The sequence below is a fragment of the Aotus nancymaae genome, unplaced genomic scaffold, assembly GCF_030222135.1.
Source record: "Aotus nancymaae isolate 86718 unplaced genomic scaffold, 86718_ANA_hifiasm-v0.15.2.pri h1tg000018l, whole genome shotgun sequence".
NCBI classification, from domain to species: domain Eukaryota; kingdom Metazoa; phylum Chordata; class Mammalia; order Primates; family Aotidae; genus Aotus; species Aotus nancymaae.
In genome coordinates this window covers 17,541,002-17,561,314 of record NW_026988430.1, presented here as the reverse complement: position 1 = coordinate 17,561,314, position 20,313 = coordinate 17,541,002, and the positions used below count along the sequence as shown (strand labels likewise).

General features: G+C 50.7%; 1 protein-coding gene and 1 long non-coding RNA gene across 4 annotated transcripts in view; one reads left to right on the top strand and one right to left on the bottom strand.

Annotated features, from left to right (window-relative positions):
• Positions 1-2,740: 2,740 nt before the first annotated feature.
• CCDC42 (coiled-coil domain containing 42) lies at positions 2,741-19,376 on the bottom strand. Of its 3 annotated transcripts, none has more exons than XM_012457397.2 (8): positions 19,301-19,376; positions 18,250-18,524; positions 17,810-17,915; positions 17,358-17,462; positions 14,617-14,814; positions 8,678-8,899; positions 8,411-8,569; positions 2,785-3,010 (listed from the first exon to the last, which is right to left on the bottom strand). In XM_012457397.2, the coding sequence occupies exons 2-8, from the start codon at positions 18,330-18,332 to the stop codon at positions 2,933-2,935; spliced, it is 951 nt and encodes a 316-aa protein (XP_012312820.1). In that variant the 5' UTR covers positions 18,333-18,524; positions 19,301-19,376; the 3' UTR covers positions 2,785-2,932. The 3 variants fall into 3 exon arrangements, with proteins under 3 accessions (XP_064234393.1, XP_012312820.1, XP_012312821.1); XM_012457398.2 differs by having other exon boundaries at positions 18,250-18,491; positions 19,301-19,351; XM_064378323.1 differs by lacking the exon at positions 19,301-19,376 and having other exon boundaries at positions 2,741-3,010; positions 18,250-18,560.
• The window catches only part of LOC135275760 (uncharacterized), a 126,404-nt gene continuing 124,770 nt past the window's right edge, over positions 18,680-20,313 (top strand). The window contains exon 1 of the long non-coding RNA XR_010343338.1: positions 18,680-18,737. This is a non-coding gene — a long non-coding RNA (uncharacterized LOC135275760). The remainder of the gene's footprint in view (positions 18,738-20,313) is intronic.

Below are 20,313 nucleotides of genomic sequence, written 5' to 3'. Positions count from 1 at the left end.
TTCTCTTGTACTCAAGAAATCTGCCTACACCCACAGAATTTCTTCTGCCCCGGGGCTGGGCCCCTTTTTAAGTCTGAAAAATGCAACAATATCAGAGAGAGTTATACACATGTATAACATGCAGATGCTGGTTATACATATGCAGTATCAGGATGAGTTATGCACACTTAGAGCCTGCACAGGCATACACATGTATCAGGTGAGTCATGCACACTCAGAGCATACACATGCAATGTCAGCATAAGTTAGGACGAGCTTATGTGTGATCACAGGAATTCTGAGTGTGACCCTCAGGAGTCCCTGTTTCAGTCAAGCAGGAAACTTGGTGCCACAGGGCAGTGAAGCCGAGTAGGGAGCGCAGAGGAGGGAGGCAGAGTGAGGGCCTCGGGCTTCTGGCACAAGGCCTTGGGTGGTGCTGGGGGTTGGGGCTGAGGGGCCTCACACACTCCAGGAGGAAGTGTGTTCAGGCTTAGCAGGCTGGGCTTCTCAAACTCCACCTTACGGAGACAGCAGAAGATGTGAGTGTGGGGGGAACTGTGTATATCGGGGAGTTGGGGGAACTGCCAGTTTTGTGCCTTTTCCTGCCTCCCAGGACCCAGCCCAGGAGGCTGAATGCGGGGAAGTTATTTCAGCAGTATATCCTTCACCCACCACGTTTCTGGAGGACCCTGACCTCTCCATCCCCCTCCAAGCACCATCCTGGCACTCGCCCATCCTGGGTTTGTGAGGTGACCTCTGCCCTTCATCCCCTAGAGACGTCTGTTTGGCCAGGGCTAGCCAGTAGGACTGCAGCCTCCCAGCATCCGTTCCTCTCTTCTGGAGGCGGCTACGCCACGGTTTCCTCACCTGTGAAATGGAGATGATGGTAGCCTGGAGACTTTGGGATGAGTCAGCTTGCCTAGGCCGAATCGTATTCTTAGAGTTCCTTTTCTTGGGTGTGTCTTGTTACCATGGGTCACTGAGAGCTTCCCGTGGTGCGGGGTTTGGGGGCGGGTGGGAGCAGCAGCCCTCTTTGTAGCTCACACATGCTGTTGTGGTCCTGCTGACTCATGGCGCTGATGTGAGGTGGTGGCCAGGCCTGCACCTGCCACCCTCCTCTGGAGGCCCCTTCGGTCTCCAGCCCCTGAGCCAGGCATATGTGTTCAGTTCCAGGATGAAGGATCTTGGCTTTGGCAGGATGCCCACACCAGCAATTTCAGAAGCAACAAGAACTGACATTGGTTTCAGTCTGTCTGACCTCGGCTCTCCAGCCTGTGCTTACGGATTCTGACTTGCCCTTGATCTCCCCCACTTTACCTCCATGCTTCTTTCCCAACCATCTCCCCTGCAAACCTCAAACCCCAGCATCAGATGGGAAGACAGCCGCTTTACAGACACTGCTTACCCAGTGCCCACGACTGCCTAAGGTCAAATCCCTGAAACAAAGCCCTTCACATGTATCAGAAGGGTCTCTCTCTTTCTCTCTCTACCATCGATCTATGTGTCCATGTATCTAACTGTTTATCTATGTATCTATCCATCTATCATCTATCTACTATCTATTGTATATCTATTTACCTATCTTCTATTCACTATTTACCTATCTATCTATCTATCTACTTCTCTGGCTAAACGCTGACCCAGGTAGACATATATTGCCTCATGAGGTCGGAAATGAATGGAGCCCAGATACTTGAAAGCATTTGGTCACTGTAGGGTAGTGGTTCTTCAACTTGAGGACACATCTGAATTGCATGGAGGGCTTGTTAAAATCCAGAGTGCTGGATCCCACCCCTGGAGTTTCTGGTTCTCAGGTCTGGAGTGGGGCCTGAGAATTTCATTGGTAAAGCTGCCAGGTGATGCTGACGCTGCGGATCTGGGGACCACACCTGAGAACCACTGCTGTAAAGCGTGGTATGTGAAGGTGAGGGGTTACTGCAGCCCACACAGCGATCCTGGCAGGGCAGCTGCGGTAGTGCCTTCCCTGAGGCAACAGGAATCTGGGCAGTCTGAGGACCCTCCAGGATCACAGGGCCAGGGAGGAGACATGGATCCTTGCTTGCATCTGCTCCTCAGCCTGCTTTGGGGACGAAAGCACAGGGCCCCTGCTTTCTGGGAGGCAGACTGGTCGGAAGGGAGAGGCCAGGCTCAGGAACAGTGGACACAAGGGTTAAATCCTGGCCCTGTCAGCCTGTAGCCAGTATTCCCAGGCAAGCATCCTGCTCTGTGAGTCAGGATAACGATGCCTCACCGGGTTTTCAAGAGGCAGATACAAATGAAGTCCCTGTTGAATAAATGCTACTTCCCCATGGCTCTCTGACTTGGCTTTTGCTTGTCATGGTGGTGCATGCCTGTAGTCACAGCTACTTGGGAGGCTGAGGCAGGAGAATTGCTTGAACCTGGGAGGCAGAGGTTGTGGTGAGCCAAGATCGCACCATTGCACTCCAGCCTGGGCAACAAGAGCGAAACTCTGTCTCAAAATAAATAAATACATACATACATACATAAATAAAACAAAACAAAATAAAAATAAACGTTTGAAGTGGTGGATGCGGGAAGGGTCCCCGGTACTGATGTTCTGGTTTGTTACCCACCTGAACGCTGACTGTGTGTGCGCCCAAAGCCAAGAGGACACCAGACCTAAGATGTGATTTCTAGCTCCCAGGCAGCCTAAGCGACCAGCTTTGAGAGTGAGTGCTTGTGGGGGGTCCCCCTTCGCTGACACTCTTCCCCATGAATAAAGTACCAAAGGGAGAGAGAGAACTTGAGAACACACTTCTTGTAACATTGACTGTTTTCAGGGATTGAGTGAGGCCCAAGGGGAAAACAGCCAGGTGCTCCCCAGCAGGAAGGCACAGGGGCGTAGGTCCCCGCTGAACTGACTGGACTGTAGGTTCCCGGCTTATCCTCTCACGGTCTCCGTCTCAGGACGTTCTGGAACCAGGTTGCTGCCTTAGACTCGGACTTGCTGTTGTTCCTTCTTTTTCACCTCTGCCCAGATGTCCGACAGGTCTTGGATAAACTGCTGGATCTAAAAAGGCAAGGAGCCCAGCATTAACTCCATTCTCCAGAGGCATCCCTCCTCCCAGCATGGAGCATCCCAGGCATTCACTTGTAAAGAGTGCATAGTGCGTCATCACTTTTCTGTGACTGACTTTTTTTTTTGGATATGAGAGTCTTGCTCTGACACCGAGCGTGGAATGCAGTGGTGCAATCTAGGCTCACTGCAACCTCTGCTCCCTGCGTTCAAGCAATTCTCGTGTCTCAGCCTCCGGAGTAGCTGGGATTACGGGTGCCGCCACCTTGCCTGGCTAATTTTTGTGTTTTTAGTAGAGATGGGTTTCACCATGTTGGCCAGGCTGGTCTTGAACTCCTGACCTCAAGTGATCCACCCGCCTCAGCCTCCCAAAATGCTGGGATTACAGGCATGAGCCACCACACTTCTTGAGGAAGCCGCTTCCTTTCCTTTGACAATGTTTTGAGGTGAAATTGAGTGTCAGGTGAAGCCGATTAGAAGCAATAAACAAGTATGGAGCTGGGAACTCCTAGAGGCAGGCCTGGTGGTGTGTGAAGTCCAGGCTGAGAATCAAACAAGAGGGAGAAGAAAGAAAGGGTCACGAGCAGGCTAGTGGATGAAAAGGATTTGGCAGGCAGGGTCCCATCAGCATGGGCAGACCGCCTTCCACAACTTCACCACCCCTAAAGTGGTTGTGCACTCGAAACCCAGAGCTGATGCTCATCGTGATAACCTTGAGTCATGAAAAGAAATGTAAATTCTGTTCACTGGCTTCTGTTTTGTTTTTTTCCTTTTTTTTTTTTGAGATGGAGTCTCACTCTGTTAACCTTGAGCCATGAAAAGAAATGTAAATTCTGTTCACTGGCTTCTGTTTTCTTTTGTTTTTTTTTTCCTTTTTTTTTTTCTTTTTGAGTCGGAGTCTCGCTCTGTTGCCCAGGCTGGAGTGCAGTGGTGTGATCTTGGCTCACTGCAACCTCCACCTCCCGGTTCAAGTGATTCTTCTGCCTCAGCCTCCTGAGTAGCTGGGATTACAGGTGGCTGCCACCATGCCCAGCTAATTTTTGTATTTTTAGTAGAGACAGGGTTTCACCATGTTGGTCAGGCTGGTCTCAAACACTTGACCTCGTGATCCACCCACCTCAGCCTCCCAAAGTGCTGGGATTACAGGCGTGAGCCACTGTGCCCGGCCCTGGCTTCTGTTTTAAAGAGCACACAGTCAGCATAACACAGAAAAGGGTGCTACTCCAGAAGTCAGATGACCTAGCTGCGCCCCCATCGCAGTTCTGGGGAAATCACTCCATCTTTCTGGGACTCAGTTTCTTCATCTTTAATAAGGAAAGAGGGAGAACAGATTGGCCCAGACAGCCTCTAAGATATCAGTTCTAATGCAAACCAAAACCACAATGAGATACCATCTGACACCACTCAGAATGGCTACTATTAAAAAGTCAAAAAATTACAGATGCTGCTGAGGTTGTGGAGAAAAGGGAACATTCACACACTGTCGGTGGAAGTGCAAATTAGTTCAACCATTGTGGAAGACAGTGTGGCGATTCCTCAAAGAGTTAAAAGTAGAACTACTGTTCAACCCAGCAATCTTGTTACTGGGCATATACCCAAAGGAATATACATCATTCTACCATAAACACACATGCAAGGGATGTTTACTGAAACACTATTCACAATAGCAAAGAGATAGAATCAACCTAAATGCCCATCAATTGTAGACTAGATAAAGAAAATGTACTTATACACCATGGAATACTATGCAGCCATAAAAAAGAATGACATCATGTCCTTTGTGGGAACAGGGATGGAGCTGGAGGTCATTATCCTTCGCATACTAACACAGGAACAGAAAACCAAATACTGCATGTTCTCATTTATTAGTGGGAGCTAAACAATGAGAACCGGTGGATACAAAGAGGGGAACAATAGACACTGGAGCCTGCTTGAGGGTGGAGAGTGGGAGGAGGGAGAGGACCAGAAAAAATAACTATTAGATACTAGGCTTAGTACCTGGTTGATGAAATAATCTGTACAACAAAGCCTTGTGACATGAGTTTACCTATATAACAAATCTGCTTATGTACTCCTGAACCTAAAATAAACGTTAATACAAAAAAAAAAGATTTCAGTTCTAAAACTTCTGTTTTTCAAGGCTGTCTCTGGAGATGGAACTACGCAGACTGTCCAAAGCTCTCGACAACTGTCAGCTGCTGATACTGTTACTATTACCAATATCATTCCCATTTTGCAAATGAGAAAACAAAGAGTCAATGATTTAAAGCAGCTTTCCCAAGATGACAGCTTTCCCAAGTAGACAGGTCAGCATTTCTTGAGCTATGTTCTCATAATAAATGGTCACATGCCTCAAAGGAGTTCTGTGGTCAAGTCAGTTTTAGAAACGCTGTCTACTGGGAGCACCTCAGGGCATAGCAAAGACTCTAAGTCCTGTTTGTTTTTTTAAATCTTATCTTCGTTTAATTTAAAGTTTTCTAAATGTATTAGTCTATGGAGTCCTTTTATTCCCACTAGGAAACAATATCTCAGGATTCAGTTTGGAAAGTGCTTGTTCAGATAGGCTTTTCTTCAGGGATAATGCCAAACCTTCCATGACACACTCTGTGGAATTCAAATTGCCCTGGCCTTCTGCAGAATCACTTTTCCTAAGCTGTCCTGTGCACCACGTTCCTTGTTCTGTATAAGCAGCTGCCTTACAAAGCCCGTGCCTGCATTGGTTGCAGGGATGCTGTTGAGAACATCACAGAATGTCAATGAAGCCTCATCGGGAAATTTCCGTGAGAGCTAACTGCCAGGAAGAGGAAACCTTATCTTTTCTTATTCTAGTATAAGAACTACAGGTGGCCTTTCATTTGGATTGCCAGGAAGCTCGGAGCCAATTAACTGCCCCTGTCTGAGGCCCGTAAGAACCAAGGGCAGTCTGTATTTCTCTCCATCCTTGACCTCGGATTTCAACTTGTACTTTCCCAGGTCCTTAATTTTAAATCTTTGGGCTACTTGGTCACGTGTATTTCCATGAGTAGCTTCATCTCCTATGGGAATGAAGTGAGATATTTTCAAATAGCTTTTGGGCAATATGAAGTTCTCCTGTAGAGGTGAATCCAAGTTGAGAGGGATTCAGAAACTCTAAATTTGGAGTGGATGGACTAGAAGCTATGGTCTCAGCAGGGGATGTGCTTGTGGGAGCGAGGGGCTGGAAGGCGACATCTCCCACTGAATCTTGAGACAGAGTTTTGCTCTTGTTTGCTCCAGGCTGGAGTGCAATGGCGTGATCTCAGCTCACTTCAACCTTGGCCTCCTGGGATGAAACAATTCTCCTGCCTCAGCTGCCTGAGTAGCTGGGATTACAGGCACTTGCCACGATGCCTGGCGAATTTTTGTATTTTTAGTAGAGACGGGGTTTTACCATGTTGGCCAGCCTGGTCTTGAACTCCTGACCTCAGGTGATCTGGCCGCCTTGGCCTCCCAAAGTGCTGGGATTACAGGCGTGAGCTTTGATGCCCCACCCTCCTGCTGCATCTTTCTTCACAACAGCTAAGGGCAGAAGCCTGAGGACCTCTGGGAGGCTGAGGGGAGGGGGACTGAGTTTTTTTTTTTTTTCGAGACGAAGTCTCATTCTGTCATCCAGACTGGAGTACAGTGGCTTGATCTCGGCTCACCGCAACCTCTGCCTCTCGGGTTCAAGCGATTCTCCTACCTCAGCCTCCTCAGTAGCTGAGATTACAGGTGCCCGCCACCACACCTGGCTAATTTTTGTATTTTTAGTAGAGATGGGGTTTTACCATGTTGGCCAGCCTGGTCTCGAACTCCTGACCTCAGGTGATCCGGCCGCCTCAGCCTCCCAAAGTGCTGGAATTACAGGCATGAGCCATCTTGTGCAGCTGAGCCTAAGGATTTCTGGGAGTCTCTGACACCCTATTCTGGGGGAAAGGGGTTTTGAGGCAAAAACTCTTTTTAAAATAATACAAAAATGTTATTTGCCTTTTTTGCTCTTATTCTCTCACGAGTCCACAGTGGCATTTCCCAGAGTGGAGTTTCCATGACATATGCTGTCACAACAGAATGAATGCAGAAGCGGACATGAGCACCTGCCTGTCCTCTGTTAAACCAGATATTAGAGGGATTTGCAAGTGTGTCAAACAAAGCCACTCTTCTCACAAAACACTTCTGAAACTTTTTTCATAAAAATGTTATTTCTGTTGACATACTTTTTATTATTTAAAATAAATAAATTAAATATTTTTAATTTTTCTCTTTTAATTTCTATTATGGTAATTACCAATAGATACAACCCCTATAAAGGAAAGCTCTCTGGGAGTCCTCAATAAACTTGAGGAGTGTAAAGATGAAATGCTGAGAATTGCTACTTTCAGAACAAACTTTCTTACAAATCCCCTCCTTTGGGCTGTAACATAATTCTGTTCAAGCATGCTTTAAGGTATAGGTTGATTATTTGTTTTAGGGAAATCCTTTTGCCTTGCTCTGTATATTTCATGAGTTTACCCCCTTTTGTTTTTTTAAAGTAGGGAAAGTGCCTCTCAGTCAATTTTTTTTCTTCTTGGTTCACTGCAGCCTCTGCTTCTTGGGTTTAAGTGATTCTTCTGCATCAGCCTCCAGAGTAACTGGGATTATAGGTGCTTGCGCCACCATGTCCAGTTAATTTCTTCTTGTTTTTTTGAGATGAAGTCTTATTCTGTCACCCAGGCTGGAGTGCAGTGGCGTGATCTCGGCTCACTGCAACCTCCACCTCCCAGGCTCAAACAATTCCCCCGTCTCAGGCTCCCAAGTAGCTGGGATTCAGGTGTGCACCACCATGCACAGCTAATTTTTGTATTTTTAGTACAGATGGGGTTTCACCATGTTGGCCAGGCTGGTCTCAAACTCCCAATCTCAGGTGATCTGCCCACCTCAGCCTTCCAGAGTTCTGGGATTACAGGCGTGAGCCACCAGGCCCGGCATCCAATTTCTCTTTTTAACAAATGGTGGGCCTCAGGTTCAGGCCTTCAGCAAGCCACAGTATCTCACTAGAATTTAATAAGGCTGTTTTGCACAACTAATGGATTCGATATGGGTCTCTGCTACTGCTTTGTATACTGGGGCCAAAAGGGGTTTGGTGCTAATGCAATGATTCTCAAAGTATGGAACCCGAACCAGCAGCGTCACTTGGGAACTTGCTGAAAATGTAAATTCTCATCTCAGATCCACTGAGTCAGAGACTGTGGGTGTGGGGCCCAGTAAGACTCCTCCCCCTCCCAGGTGATCCTGATGTTGTGAAAATTTGAGAGCCCCCTCCTCTGCTGCGCTGTTGGGTTCATCCTTCCACCCAACCAATTAGCAACCTCTTTGGCCCAGCAGACCCAACAGCCCCAGTGCCTGTCCCCATCCTCCTACCATGTCCAGCTGCTTGTGTGTGTCCTCCAGTGCCACCTCAGTCGCCTCATTCAGCTGCTTGCTCACGATCTGGAAGAGGTTCAGCGTGGCCATCTTAATGGTGCCAAGCAGGAGGGTCTTCTTGGCTGCAGTGTTCTGGATGTGCGCCCAGCGAGATTCCTGGGGAGGGGATAAGGACGGGGCATGAGCACAGAATGTGGGGTGTGTGTGTGTGTGTGTGTACTTAGGGCTGTCACTCACCCAGTGCTCGCCCCAGGGCCCCCTCACCCAGATGATGACGTTGCTGCGGGCATGGTCAAAGCGCATCTGCAGTCTTGCCAGCTCATTGTTTTGCTGCAGGATTTCATCATCCTTCTCTTCCATGTAGCGTGCCAGCCGGGCCTTGGCGAGCTCAATCTTCTCCTGCCCCTCCTGAGCAGACTGCATGAGGTCGTGGTGCATGCTCACCAGTGTCTTGTAGCGCGCGATCACCTCATGGATCTCCTCGAACTGTGGACAGGGGCTCAGGTCAATGCACAGCCAGCCCCAGGGGCCTGATGGAGCCACCCAGTCCTGCCAACCCCCAGCCAAGATGCCTGGACATTTGGACATCTGGGGAGACAGGCCCTTGGCCAGGGGCATGGCCAGAGGCTGTGAGGAACATTGGGGTTCCCGCTGCCTGCCTCTCCTGGGTTTGTATCAGCCATGGTCCATTTGTTGGGCTGGGGGGATGTACAACTGGGCCAGGGATTTCCGATCTTAACTGCATGTTAGAATCACCTGCAGGGGCTTTAAAAAGGATACCTACCAGTCTCCACCCCCAGAGATTCAGATGAATAAACAAGCCTTCTGTGGTCTCTGACACCTGAATTTTGCAAAAGATCCCCAGGTGGTTCTAGGCACAGCTAGGGTTGATAATTGCTGGTGGAGGGCATTTTGATATGTCTCCCAAGGCAAGAATTTCCTATTCAACAAGGTTGTACCAAGAACCACTTATAAGTCAGGAGCTATGCTAAATGCTAGGGAAATAGCAGGAGATGGGAAAACCAGACTCTGCTCTTAGGAAGCTTACAGCCTGAGGGGTGGCATGGAGGGAGGACAGACAGACAAGTAAACAGTTACAACAGCAAGATAAGCCCTATCTTTGACTGGGGGACAGGGCTGGACAGGAATCTGGGCGAGTCTTCCAGTTGGTGATCTCTGGTTCATTTGCTGAGGGAGAAGCAGGGGCTGGAGAGGGTGCTGGTGGGGCAGGCGGCCTGCCAGACTCAGCTCACCTCCTCCAGCGTGGTCCAGAACCACGCCACTCTGGCCCTAATCCTCAGGTCCCGCTCAGTGGAAGAAAAGCCCTGAAACCAACCCTCTTTAGAAGGCAGAGCATGAGCACCAGTTCTGTGATGCCAAGTTGCCTTCCTAGGGGCTTATCAAAGCATGCCTTTCAGCCACCCAGGGGAAACTTCCTGAGCACCTCGTCCATCTCATGACATTGTCAGTGACAGATGGGTGTCCTGAGAACTGCCCTGCTGGCCTTTCCCCAAATATGCCTCTTTGGGGAAGGGCCACCCAACTCAACACTGGAGGAGGTAGAAACAGCCCGAAAAGGTTTATTGGGAGAAAGGGTGGCTGAAGTGAGACGGGAGGTATGAACAGATGACAGCCAGCAAAATGAGTGTGGGGAGGTGAGGCAGTATGACAGGTGGAGGAGACAGCCTGGGCAAAGATAAACAGAATAGGGGGTGGTATGTTCAGGATGGTCAAGGTAGCCTGAGTTCAAGATGGGGAGGAAGAGATTGACAAGAAGAAACGAAGAAGGAAGAAAGAGGGAAAGAAGAAGGAAGAAGAAGGAGAAGAAGAAAAAAAAGAAAGAGAAGGCAAGAAAGAAAGGAAGAAAAAGAAAAGAAAGGAAAAAGAAAGAAAAACGAAGGAAGAAAGAAAGAGAAAGCAAGCAAGCAAGAGTTCAGTAAACCTTGGGAAGGAGTGTGGACTTTATCCATTGAAGGATTTTAAGAAGCAGAGAGGGCTGGGCATGGTGGCTCCCGCCTGTAATCCCAGCACTTTGGGAGGCTGAGGCGGGTGAATCACGAGGTCAGGAGTTCATGACCAGCCTGGCCAAGATGGTAAAACCTTGTCTCTACTCAAAATACAAAAATTATTCAGGCATGGTGGTGGGCACCTGTATCCCAGCTACTCGGGAGGCTGAGGCAGAGAATTGCTTGAACCCAGGAGGTGAAGGTTGCAGTAAGCCGAGATTGTGCCACTGCACTCTAGCCTGGGTGACAGCGTGAGACTCCATCTCAAAAAAGAAAAAGCAGAGAGACAATTCACATTTACATTTCTGAAAGTTCATCTGGCACACAGTGCAACAGCGTACCACAGTTCAAATAAACAGGCTACATCCGAGCTACTAGGAACACACCTCTAAAACTTAATGCTGATGCCAAAACGATTCAGGTGTCAAATCGAAGAGCCTCCAGTGCCCAAAGATGAGATGATTTGAACATTAGTAAGAATAAGTGCAAAGGATTAAAACATACCAAATATGTTAAAAACCTTTAAGTTCACAATGATACTAGAAGCATTACAGGTGAGTGCTAGAGAACCAATTCATTATTCTGAAAGCTGTAAATAAAGCATTTAACAAACTTTCTCTGTAAAACCCACACAATCATCAAATGGGAAGGTTCTCTCTTATGAAGTCCTTTTCTTTAATGGTAGTGTTCAGGCAAATAAATGAAGAAGGGCTGCTGGTGAGTATCTTCCCCCAACCATTGAGGAAACCAATATTCTGACTTCTATCACTAAAGATTAATTTTACCTGTTTTTAAACACGAGTGGAATCACGTGATATAACCGCTTTTGTGTCGGGCTTAAGAAGCGTACCAACTAAGGGCAGTGTGAGGACCTTAGTGGACCACGATTGGAACAAACCAACTGTACAAAAAGCATCTGTGCAATAATTTGTCTTAAAACACAGGATCTCACTCTATTGCCCAGGCTGGAGTACAGTGGTACAAACGTGGCTGACTGTAGACTTGACCTCCTGAGCTCAAGCAGTCATCCTGCCTCAGCCTCCCATGTAGTTGGGACCACATATGTGTGCCACCATGCCCGACTACTTTTTATTTTTAAATTTTTTGTAGAGTTGGCGGAGGGTCTCACTTTTTTGTTCAGGCTGGTCTTGAACTCCTGAACTCAAGTGATCCTCCCACCTTGGCCTCCCAAAGCACTAGGATTACAGGCATGAGCCACCACACTTGCCCCATTTTGTGCAATAAATGATACTGATACTTGATGGTAAGGAATTACTATCAATTTTATAGTAGGTGTGACAATGGTGTTGTAGTTATGTTAAAAAGAACTCTCATCTCTTAGAGATACATACTGCAGAGAGACACATGTGGTTGAAAATATACCATTTGCTTCAAAACGGCAGAGGTGAGACAGTACGGCGGATGTGACTATGAATTGATAATTACTGGAATCAAATAATGAGCAGCAGGTGAACACTGTTGTCTTTACTTCTGTATATGCTTAAAAAATTTCATATAAAAAGTTACAGGCCGGGCACGGTGGCTCAAGCCTGTAATCCCAGCACTTTGGGAGGCCAAGGCAGGTGGATCACGAGGTCGAAAGATCGAGACCATCCTGGTCAACATGGTGAAACCCCGTCTCTACTAATACAAAAAAATTAGCTGGGCATGGTGGCGCGTGCCTGTAATCCCAGCTACTCAGGAGGCTGAGGCAGGAGAATTGCCTGAACCCAGGAGGCGGAGGTTGCGGTGAGCCGAGATCGCGCCATTGCACTCCAGCCTGGGTAACGAGAGTGAAACTCCGTCTCAAAAAAAAAAAAAAAAGTTACAAAATGTTAAATGTTATAAAATAATAAAAAGCATGATATGAGAATTTTTAAAAGCATGATACTCTTGGCGTCTGAGGAGAGGTGAAGGAGCATGAGATTTGGAAGGACACAAAGGATTTCATTTATTGGATTTCGATTGTCAGTAGTGTTTAAGACAGCAGAACTGGGGGCAGATGAGGAAAAGATGAAGATTGAGCAAAGCTGTGTGATGAGTACTTGGTTGCTGTTATGTGCGTCTCTGTACTTTCTAGTATGCTTAAAGTATTTTGAACAAAATAAACAAAGAAGAAAAGAAAGAAAGAGCGGGGTGGGAGGAATGTCAAACAGGCTGGCCAGGAATGATGCCTAGTTGAACTCCAGATGAGGTACCACTGGTGGCCTGGATGGGGAAGGGGCTGGGACTGGATTCCAGAAATACTTCCAAGGCAGAACAGACCAGATCTGCTGATTGATAGCTGTGGCACTGAGCAAGAGGGAGGAGCCAAGGAGGCCCAGGTTCTGGCGGGGCTGTGGGTAGGTGGTCCTGCCATTCACCAGCACAGGACAAACCAGCAGCAGGGCTGGCCTGGGGGTGGCAGGAAGCAGATGAGATGAGTGTGCACGAGGAAGAGTTAGATGTGGGGATCTCAAGCTTAGGAGCGAGACACAGGCCAATTTCCTCAATTCTAAGATACATATTTTAGCAACTCTGAACTTAAGACACATCTTACAATATTTTGTTTTGTTTTGAGATGGAGTTTCCCTCATCCCCCAGGCTAGAGTGCAATGGCATGACCTCGGCTCACTGAAACCTCTGCCTCCCGGGTTCAAGAAATTCTCCTGCCTCAGCCTCCTGAGTAGCTGGGATTACAGGTGTCTGCCACCACACCTGGCTAATTTTTGTATTTTTAGTAGAGATGGGGTTTCACCATGTTGCCCAGGCTGGTCTTGAACTCCTGACCTCAGGTGATCCATCCACCTTGGCGTCCTAAAGTGCTGGGATTACATGTGTGAGCCACTGCACACCTGGCCACATCTTGCAATTTATCAGCTGTTTTAATATGGTAGTCCCTCCTTACTTCCTGTCCCCTTCCCCACAAACCCTAACCATGAAATGAACCACTGACCTTACAGTATGTAGCAGCTTTGAGTGGAGGAAATAACGCAGATGTGGGACTCATGCATGAGTAAACTAGGTGAGTGGTTTGATACGGGAATTGTGGGAATTTTAAACAGCTGGGCATCCTGTCGCACCTCCTCTATCCACATGCCTGGAGGGGGTGCGTCTATCTGCCCCGGTGGGGGGCTCTTCTGGCTGTTGGTCACATGGGGGAGGAGATAGTGTGACATGGGTGGCATCCATGAAAGGCCCTGGGCATTGATCAGGGAGAAAAGTGGAGGATCTGGGACAGAGCACCTGGACTCACCACGTAAGAAGGACCTGGGAAGAGGCCCTTCTCCGCCCCAGCCAGGAGCCTGAGAAGGAGGGGCCACAGAGTTCAGGGCAGCGGGGTGGTTTCTGGTTTCTGGGATGGGCATCAGCAGTGTTACACTGCAAGAGGCATGCTGGAACTGAGAAGTTCCCTGGGCTTGGGCCACAGGGATGGCAGGAAGAGCCCTGGTCAATTACACTGTGGGGCCCACGGAGGAGTGGCTAAAAGCAAATGAGCTGTGAGACTCATGAGCTGTGAGACTCTCGGCAGGTGACCTAACCTCTCAGAGCCTCCATTTCTTTCTCTGTAAAAGGATGATCAGCTTGGGTTCCCCTTGGGGCTGGCCAGAGAACTGAATGAAGTTACCCATGTGAAGCACCAACTCCCAGGCCCGGGACATTTGAAACACCCCAGTTCGTATGGTGTTTCAACACCAGGAGGCTGGGTGTTTTTCCAGCTCCTCTCCCTTCCCCTTCCCAATTTACTCTCCAGTAAACACAGAAGACACTGAGAGGAGGGGATGCAGGGATAGAAAGAGGCCGCAGGGATAGAGAGAAGCCACCTGCTGACACACAAACACACACACACACACACACACACACCCCTTTAGATAGACACAGCCAAGGACACACACGTAGACATAAACATGCAACTCATGCAAGACATATACACAGTTGTGACTCAAGACACACCACTAGGCCCCACCCCTTGGGAAACTCATCCAGCCTCACCAGAGGCTTCTTTTAGCTGCCCCTGACTGCCCCCCAAGGACTGGCTGCATCTCCTCAGAGCAGGGTGCCTATCCCTGCAGAGCCCCTGGGGCTCAGAAGGTCCACAGTCTGAAGCCAGCTAAGCCTGAGCTCCACCCCATGGCCCCAGGCCCCAGGCCCCAGGAAAGAGGAGGTGGAGCTGAGGCAGGTGCCAGGGCCGGCCCCCGCCGGGCTCCTTGGACTCACCTCGGAGTTCTCCACCACTTTCTCTAGGTACTTGTTGAAGATGGAGTAGTCCTGCAGCTTGGCGCTCAGCCGCTGGTGCTCCAGCCGCAGCGCCACCATCTCCTGCTTACCCCTGGTCAGCTCCTGCAGGTGCTGACACCTGAGTTCTCGCTCCTTGTTGACTTTCTTCATGGCTCGGATCCGTTTCTGGTCATTCTCCTGGGGCAGGGGGAAGCGGCGCTGGTCAGGAAGCCTCCCCCGGTCCTCCTGGGGCCCAGGCCCTCCTGGGGCTGGTGGCACCCTCAGACCCCTCCATCTGCTCAAACCATCCTGGGAACAGGCACAGACTGCTGGGCCACCCATGGGGCAGAAGCAGGGTGAAGGAAAAGGCTCTTAGGGGTATTTGAAGCTGCTTGAGGAGATTTCTGTGGACTGAGGTGGGGCTCAGGGGGCTGTGGGGACAGAGGTTTCCTCCAAGGTCAAGAGGTGGCCCTGGGGGCAGGGGGAGGCAGACAGGATATGGTTCTTTCCTGTGGGACTTGGGCTCTGGACTTCAGAGAGTGGACTAGGGGAGACCTGCATTGCATTGGGCTCAGAGTCTGGAGAGAACTCAACCCCCTGAGAAGATTGAGAAAGTCCCGAAGTGGTAGCAGGAAGCCTTCTCACAAAGCTTCTGTTGTTTCTGTTCTTCCCGGTGGCCATTTTCTGTGGAGCAGAAGGACCACTCCTGGATCAGAGCTGGGAGGCGCGAATTTTCTCCCGATTCGGTGCTCAGTGCCTCCATTTTCCCAGTTGTGGAGGTGGGAGGCAGGAGCCCCTCTCCCTTTCACAAGCTGGGGCAACAGGGCTGGAGCTACAGGAAGATGAGCTAGGCGATGCACCTGGTGCCATAGGGCCTGGGGGTAAGGCCACTGGGAGAGCATGCGCCTAGGAGCTCAGACTTACATCCCACTTAGGGAGGAGATGGTACAGGCAGTTTGATGCGGGAAGACAGAAGGAGGCTCAGCTACTGCAATCAATCCAATCCTGCCTCTTCTTTCTGCCAAGCCCTCCCCTAAGATTAGGGGCAAGCCCACCCCTCGCCGTGTGACTCCTGTCTCCCATCAGGGGCTCCTGTGATTCTACATGGACAGACTTATGGAGTGTGGCACTTGGAGGCCACTGAGGAAGGTGCACAGAGGATCTGTGTGCTGCCCCGTAAGCCCAGGAGAGGATGGAGGGGGTCTAAACCAGTGGCTTTCAAATCCACCTGCTCATCAGAACTGCTTATGGAGCTTTTTAAAAAATATAGAGGCCAGGTGTGGTGGCTCATGCCTGTAATCCCAGCACTTTGGGAGCCGAGGCAGGTGGATCAAGAGGTCAAGAGATGGAGACCATCCTGCCCAACATGGTGAAACCCCGTCTCTACCAAAAAATCACAGAAATTAGCCAGGTGTGGTGGCACTCGCCTGTAGTCCCTGCTACTCCGGAGGCTGAGGCAGGAGAATGGCTTGGACCCAGGAGGCAGAGGTTGCAGTGAGCCGAGATCGTGCCACTGTGCTCCAGTCTTGGTGACAGAGCAAGACTGTCTCCAAAAATAAAAAATAAAATACAAATGAATGAATAAATGAATGAATGTATACAGAAGCCTGGGCCCAACCTCAGATTTGCTGAAAGCAACAAGGAAAGCCCCCAGGGTGTGTATTTGTAGCAAACTCTCTGGGAACTGAAGCTGCTGACCCTTTGAGTGCCATTTGGAGAATGGCTCACACCCAAATCTCCTTCTGCCCCAACTACTCCATACGTGCTTCTCTGGCTGCTAAGAAGAACTGGACCTCTGGAGAATGTGCCTCCCACCTCCACAACTGGGAAAATGGAGGCACTGAGCACCGAATCGGGAGAAAATTCGCGCCTCCCAGCCCTGATCCAGGAGTGGTCCTTCTGCTCCACAGAAAATGGCCACCGGGAAGAACAGAAACAACAGAAGCTTTGTGAGAACGCTTCCTGCTACCACTTCAGGACTTTCTCAATCTTCTCAGGGGGTTGAGTTCTCTCCAGACTCTGAGCCCGATGCAATGCAGGTCTCCCCTAGTCCACTCTCTGAAGCCCAGTCCATGGACTTCCTGTCCCACGTGGCTTAGACAGAGAGCAGGAAGGAAGATGCTTAAGAGCGGGGCTCCTTTGGAGCAGATGGCAATCATTACCAGCTCCCAGAGCTGGACCAGGCCCTTCAGGGCTGCGTAAGTGCTAACTGGAGTGGGTCTGGATAAATCTGGATTTTCAGACAATTACATTGCTCCACTAAGGAGTGAAGTGAGAGGGGCATCTTGGAATGGACTCTGGTGCCTGGTCCTTCAACTATTCCCTGCCCGGACCTTCAGTGCAAGGACAAGGATGGAGGGGTGGGGTGGACGGAGGGACTAAAACTCTGTCTCATTCATCACTGTATTCCCCAAGTGCTGAGTCCTGACTGCAGCACCTTCATTCATCCATCCATCCATGCATTCATTTACTGGATAAACTGTATGTCCTATGTACTGGAAAGGAAATAGGAAACAGCCATCTAGAGGGGGCAGAGACTGATAGGTAAATGGGAAATTACAACCAGAGACAGGTGTGGGACATAAAGGATGCCCAGGGAAGTGCCAGGCAGTATTGGAGCACTAAGGATGCTTTTAACTCAGGCTGAGGAGTCAGCAGAAGCAAGGAAGAGGAGCGACAGTTTACCTGACTGCTGAGTGTGGATCCCCCCACCCACTGTGGCCACCCACACCCCTTCAAACCTGGATGAATTGCTCAAACTTCTGGATGTGAGCCTTCAGCTGGGCTTCCTTAACACCCAGTTCCTCCCAGCGCAGGTTCAGGCTTTCCATTCTGAGCTGAAACATCTTTGGGGTGGGGGTGTGGGAGCAGAGGGGTCAGGAGGGCCCCTGACATGGGTACCGAGGAAGACCCCAGCATCCCCTGCCCCAGAGGCTCCATCCTCAAGCTCAGGAGGGTCCAGAGGAACCTCCCACTTTCCACCCCATGCCTGGCTCAGAGCAGAGGATCCCTGGACACTGGTACCCCCAAGACCCAGATCCTTTCTGTTCTCCCTGAAGAGACTAGACTGCCATAGAGGACTCCTGGCTCTAGCCACCTCGCCCACACAATGGAGAGCTGTCCACGGGATCTCCTGGAGCCCAGCCCACCCGCTCCTTCCCTGTACCTCTGCCCTCCATCCCCGAGTCCCCACCTTCTTCTTCTGCACCATAGCATGATGCATGATCTTCATCTCCTTTTTCTTCTCCAGTAGCCGGATGGATGGCGACTCCAATTCTCCCTGAACATTGGGGAACTTCCTGTCCAAGATGTGAATGCAACAGGGCTGTGTGTTCTGAGGCGGATTAGTCTGGGACTGGGAGTAACTGGTGGAGACAGGTACCTATGGGGAAGGAGGGGGCCTCTCTCCCTTTCTGAGGGAAAGGGATGTTGTGTTGAGAATTATAGAGGGCCATGTGGGAATGAGCTGGGGGAGAGTGACAGGGGTAGGGACCAGGTGATGGGGTGGACTGGTGCCAAGGTAATTTGGGGCGCTGGGTTACAAGAGAGGAGGGGACAGACAGGTTGGAAGCTGAGGCATGGGGTGGGTGTGGGTGGTCCCAGGCACAGAGGGGCCAGGCCTCGGACACTCACTGCAGCATATGCAGCAGCCGCTCCCCATACTGCAGCCGGAAGTACTCGGCCAGGTCTTCCTCTTCCATGATGCCCAGACTCATGGCGGCAGTGACCTCCCGGCCCAGGCAGCTGACTCTTCACAGTGAAATGGTGGGGAGCAGAGCCGCAGGTAGCTCAGGGGTGGTGGCTGCGTTCTTGCTTCTCCCTTCGGCCTTCAGGGTCCCACTGATGACGGTGTTTTGAGACTCTGCAGAAGGTGGCTGGAGACAGGATGGGCTGCTCAGGACGATATGCTGGGGCAGTGAGGGGAGATGCGGTTACCTAGCAACAGGCTGCCTGGTTGCATGGAGCTCAGGCGCTGCCCCCTGCCCCCTGCTCCCATTGGTCCTCCCCTTGCTGGGGTCTTGCCCTCTGCGCCTGCTCTTTGCCCTGAGGAACTCTGGGAAGGCGTCAGGCCTGGTTAGATGCTGGTTGCGACGGAGCCCAGGGCCAGGAGGCAGCTTCGGGTGAGTGTGGCTGAAAAGGGGCATCTGGTGAAGGAGGGGCCTTGTGTGGGCGCCCTTCTTCCGGGGCCTTTCTGAAGTTCAGGGGTGGGTGAGGGTGAGGGAGGGGCCGGGCCTTGGCTGGACGGCCGTGAAGAAGAGGAGAGAGTGAAAGGAGGCGCTTAGCGGCGGCAGCGGGGTTGTCGCGCGGAGGCCCCAGGTTAGAAACCACGCCACGCGGGGGATATGCGCCAGGTTTTTGTGTGTTTGTTTTGTTGCTTGTTTGCGCCGCCCTCTCCGCTCCTCTCTGTCCGGGACGGGGAGCGGGATGGGGTGCGGTGGGCTGAGGTGGGCTGAGGTGGGCTGTGGTGGGCTGAGGCGGGCTGAGGTGGGCTAGGGGGCTCGTGCCGGGGCATGTCACGAGCGCCGCAAGCCCGCCCCGTCGCATTGCCGGTCGTCTAGCGCCCCCTGCTGGCCGGGCCCGAGAGGAAGAGGAGACGTGTTGGGGGTGGCGCTGCCCACCCTAGACCTGCTGTCTTCCCACGCTCCGCCGGAGCCCCCCCTCTAGAGCGGGTCATCACACATACCTGTCGCTTCCAGCCAGCTCAGTGGGCTCAGCAGAGAAAGCAGGACAGCCCCCACCCCACGCAGTACACACCCACGCAATCTCCACTCCTAAACAAGAGGTGGTTCTCCACCGGAGCCCCCTAGGAAAAGGCCCAGCGTTGGTAAGACCGCCTAGAACCATTCTAAGCTCCTCGGAAGGGCATGTTTCACTGTTTATCCAGAGAGGCTGGCACAGTCAATCTGGGGTTCCCCTCCCTTTCTCTGAGGTTGTAGCTCAGTCTCGGGGCTGTGCAATGCCAGCCCTTGAGGAGGAAGCCATCTGTTTCTGAAATCACCCGTTCTCCCTGGTATATGAGACATATCCTTGATTGTCCGTGAAATCAGGTGGTCCAGGACCAGGTTGGTCCATAGTGGTAGCTGCTAAGACATCCTCTGCTGCGGCCCAAGTATCTCCTCCTATCTGGAAGCTCTTTCTGCTGCTTGGTTTGGTGTCTGTCATGGGAGTTTTCACGCTCTTAATGCTCACACACCACCATCCCTCTCTGCCCTCCTAGGGGCTTATTCACCATCATCAGAAGAGCACAGGAAGGAACTGGCCCCACGGTTCAATTACTTCTGCCTGGGTATCTCCCATGACATGAGGAAATTCTGGAAGATTCCATTCAAGTTGAGATTAGAATGTGGACACAGACAAACCATATCCAACCCTAATCTCCAATGTATTGGTACTTGGATATAGAGCCTTTGGGAGGTAATTAGCTCCTAAGGATGGTGCCCTCATGATGGATTTAGTGCCCTTATAAGAAAAGAGAGAGCTTGCTTTCTCTCCCTTTGCTCTCTGGCATGTGAGGGAACAATGGGAAGATAGCCATCTGCAAACCAGCAAGCAGACCCTCAGCAGATACTGCCTCTCCTGGCACCTTGATGTTGGACTTCCCAGCCTCCAGAACTGTGAGAGAGAAATGTTGAAGTTTCCCAGTCTATGAGAATTTGTGAGAGCAGCCCAAACTGACGAAGACACTCACCAACATGA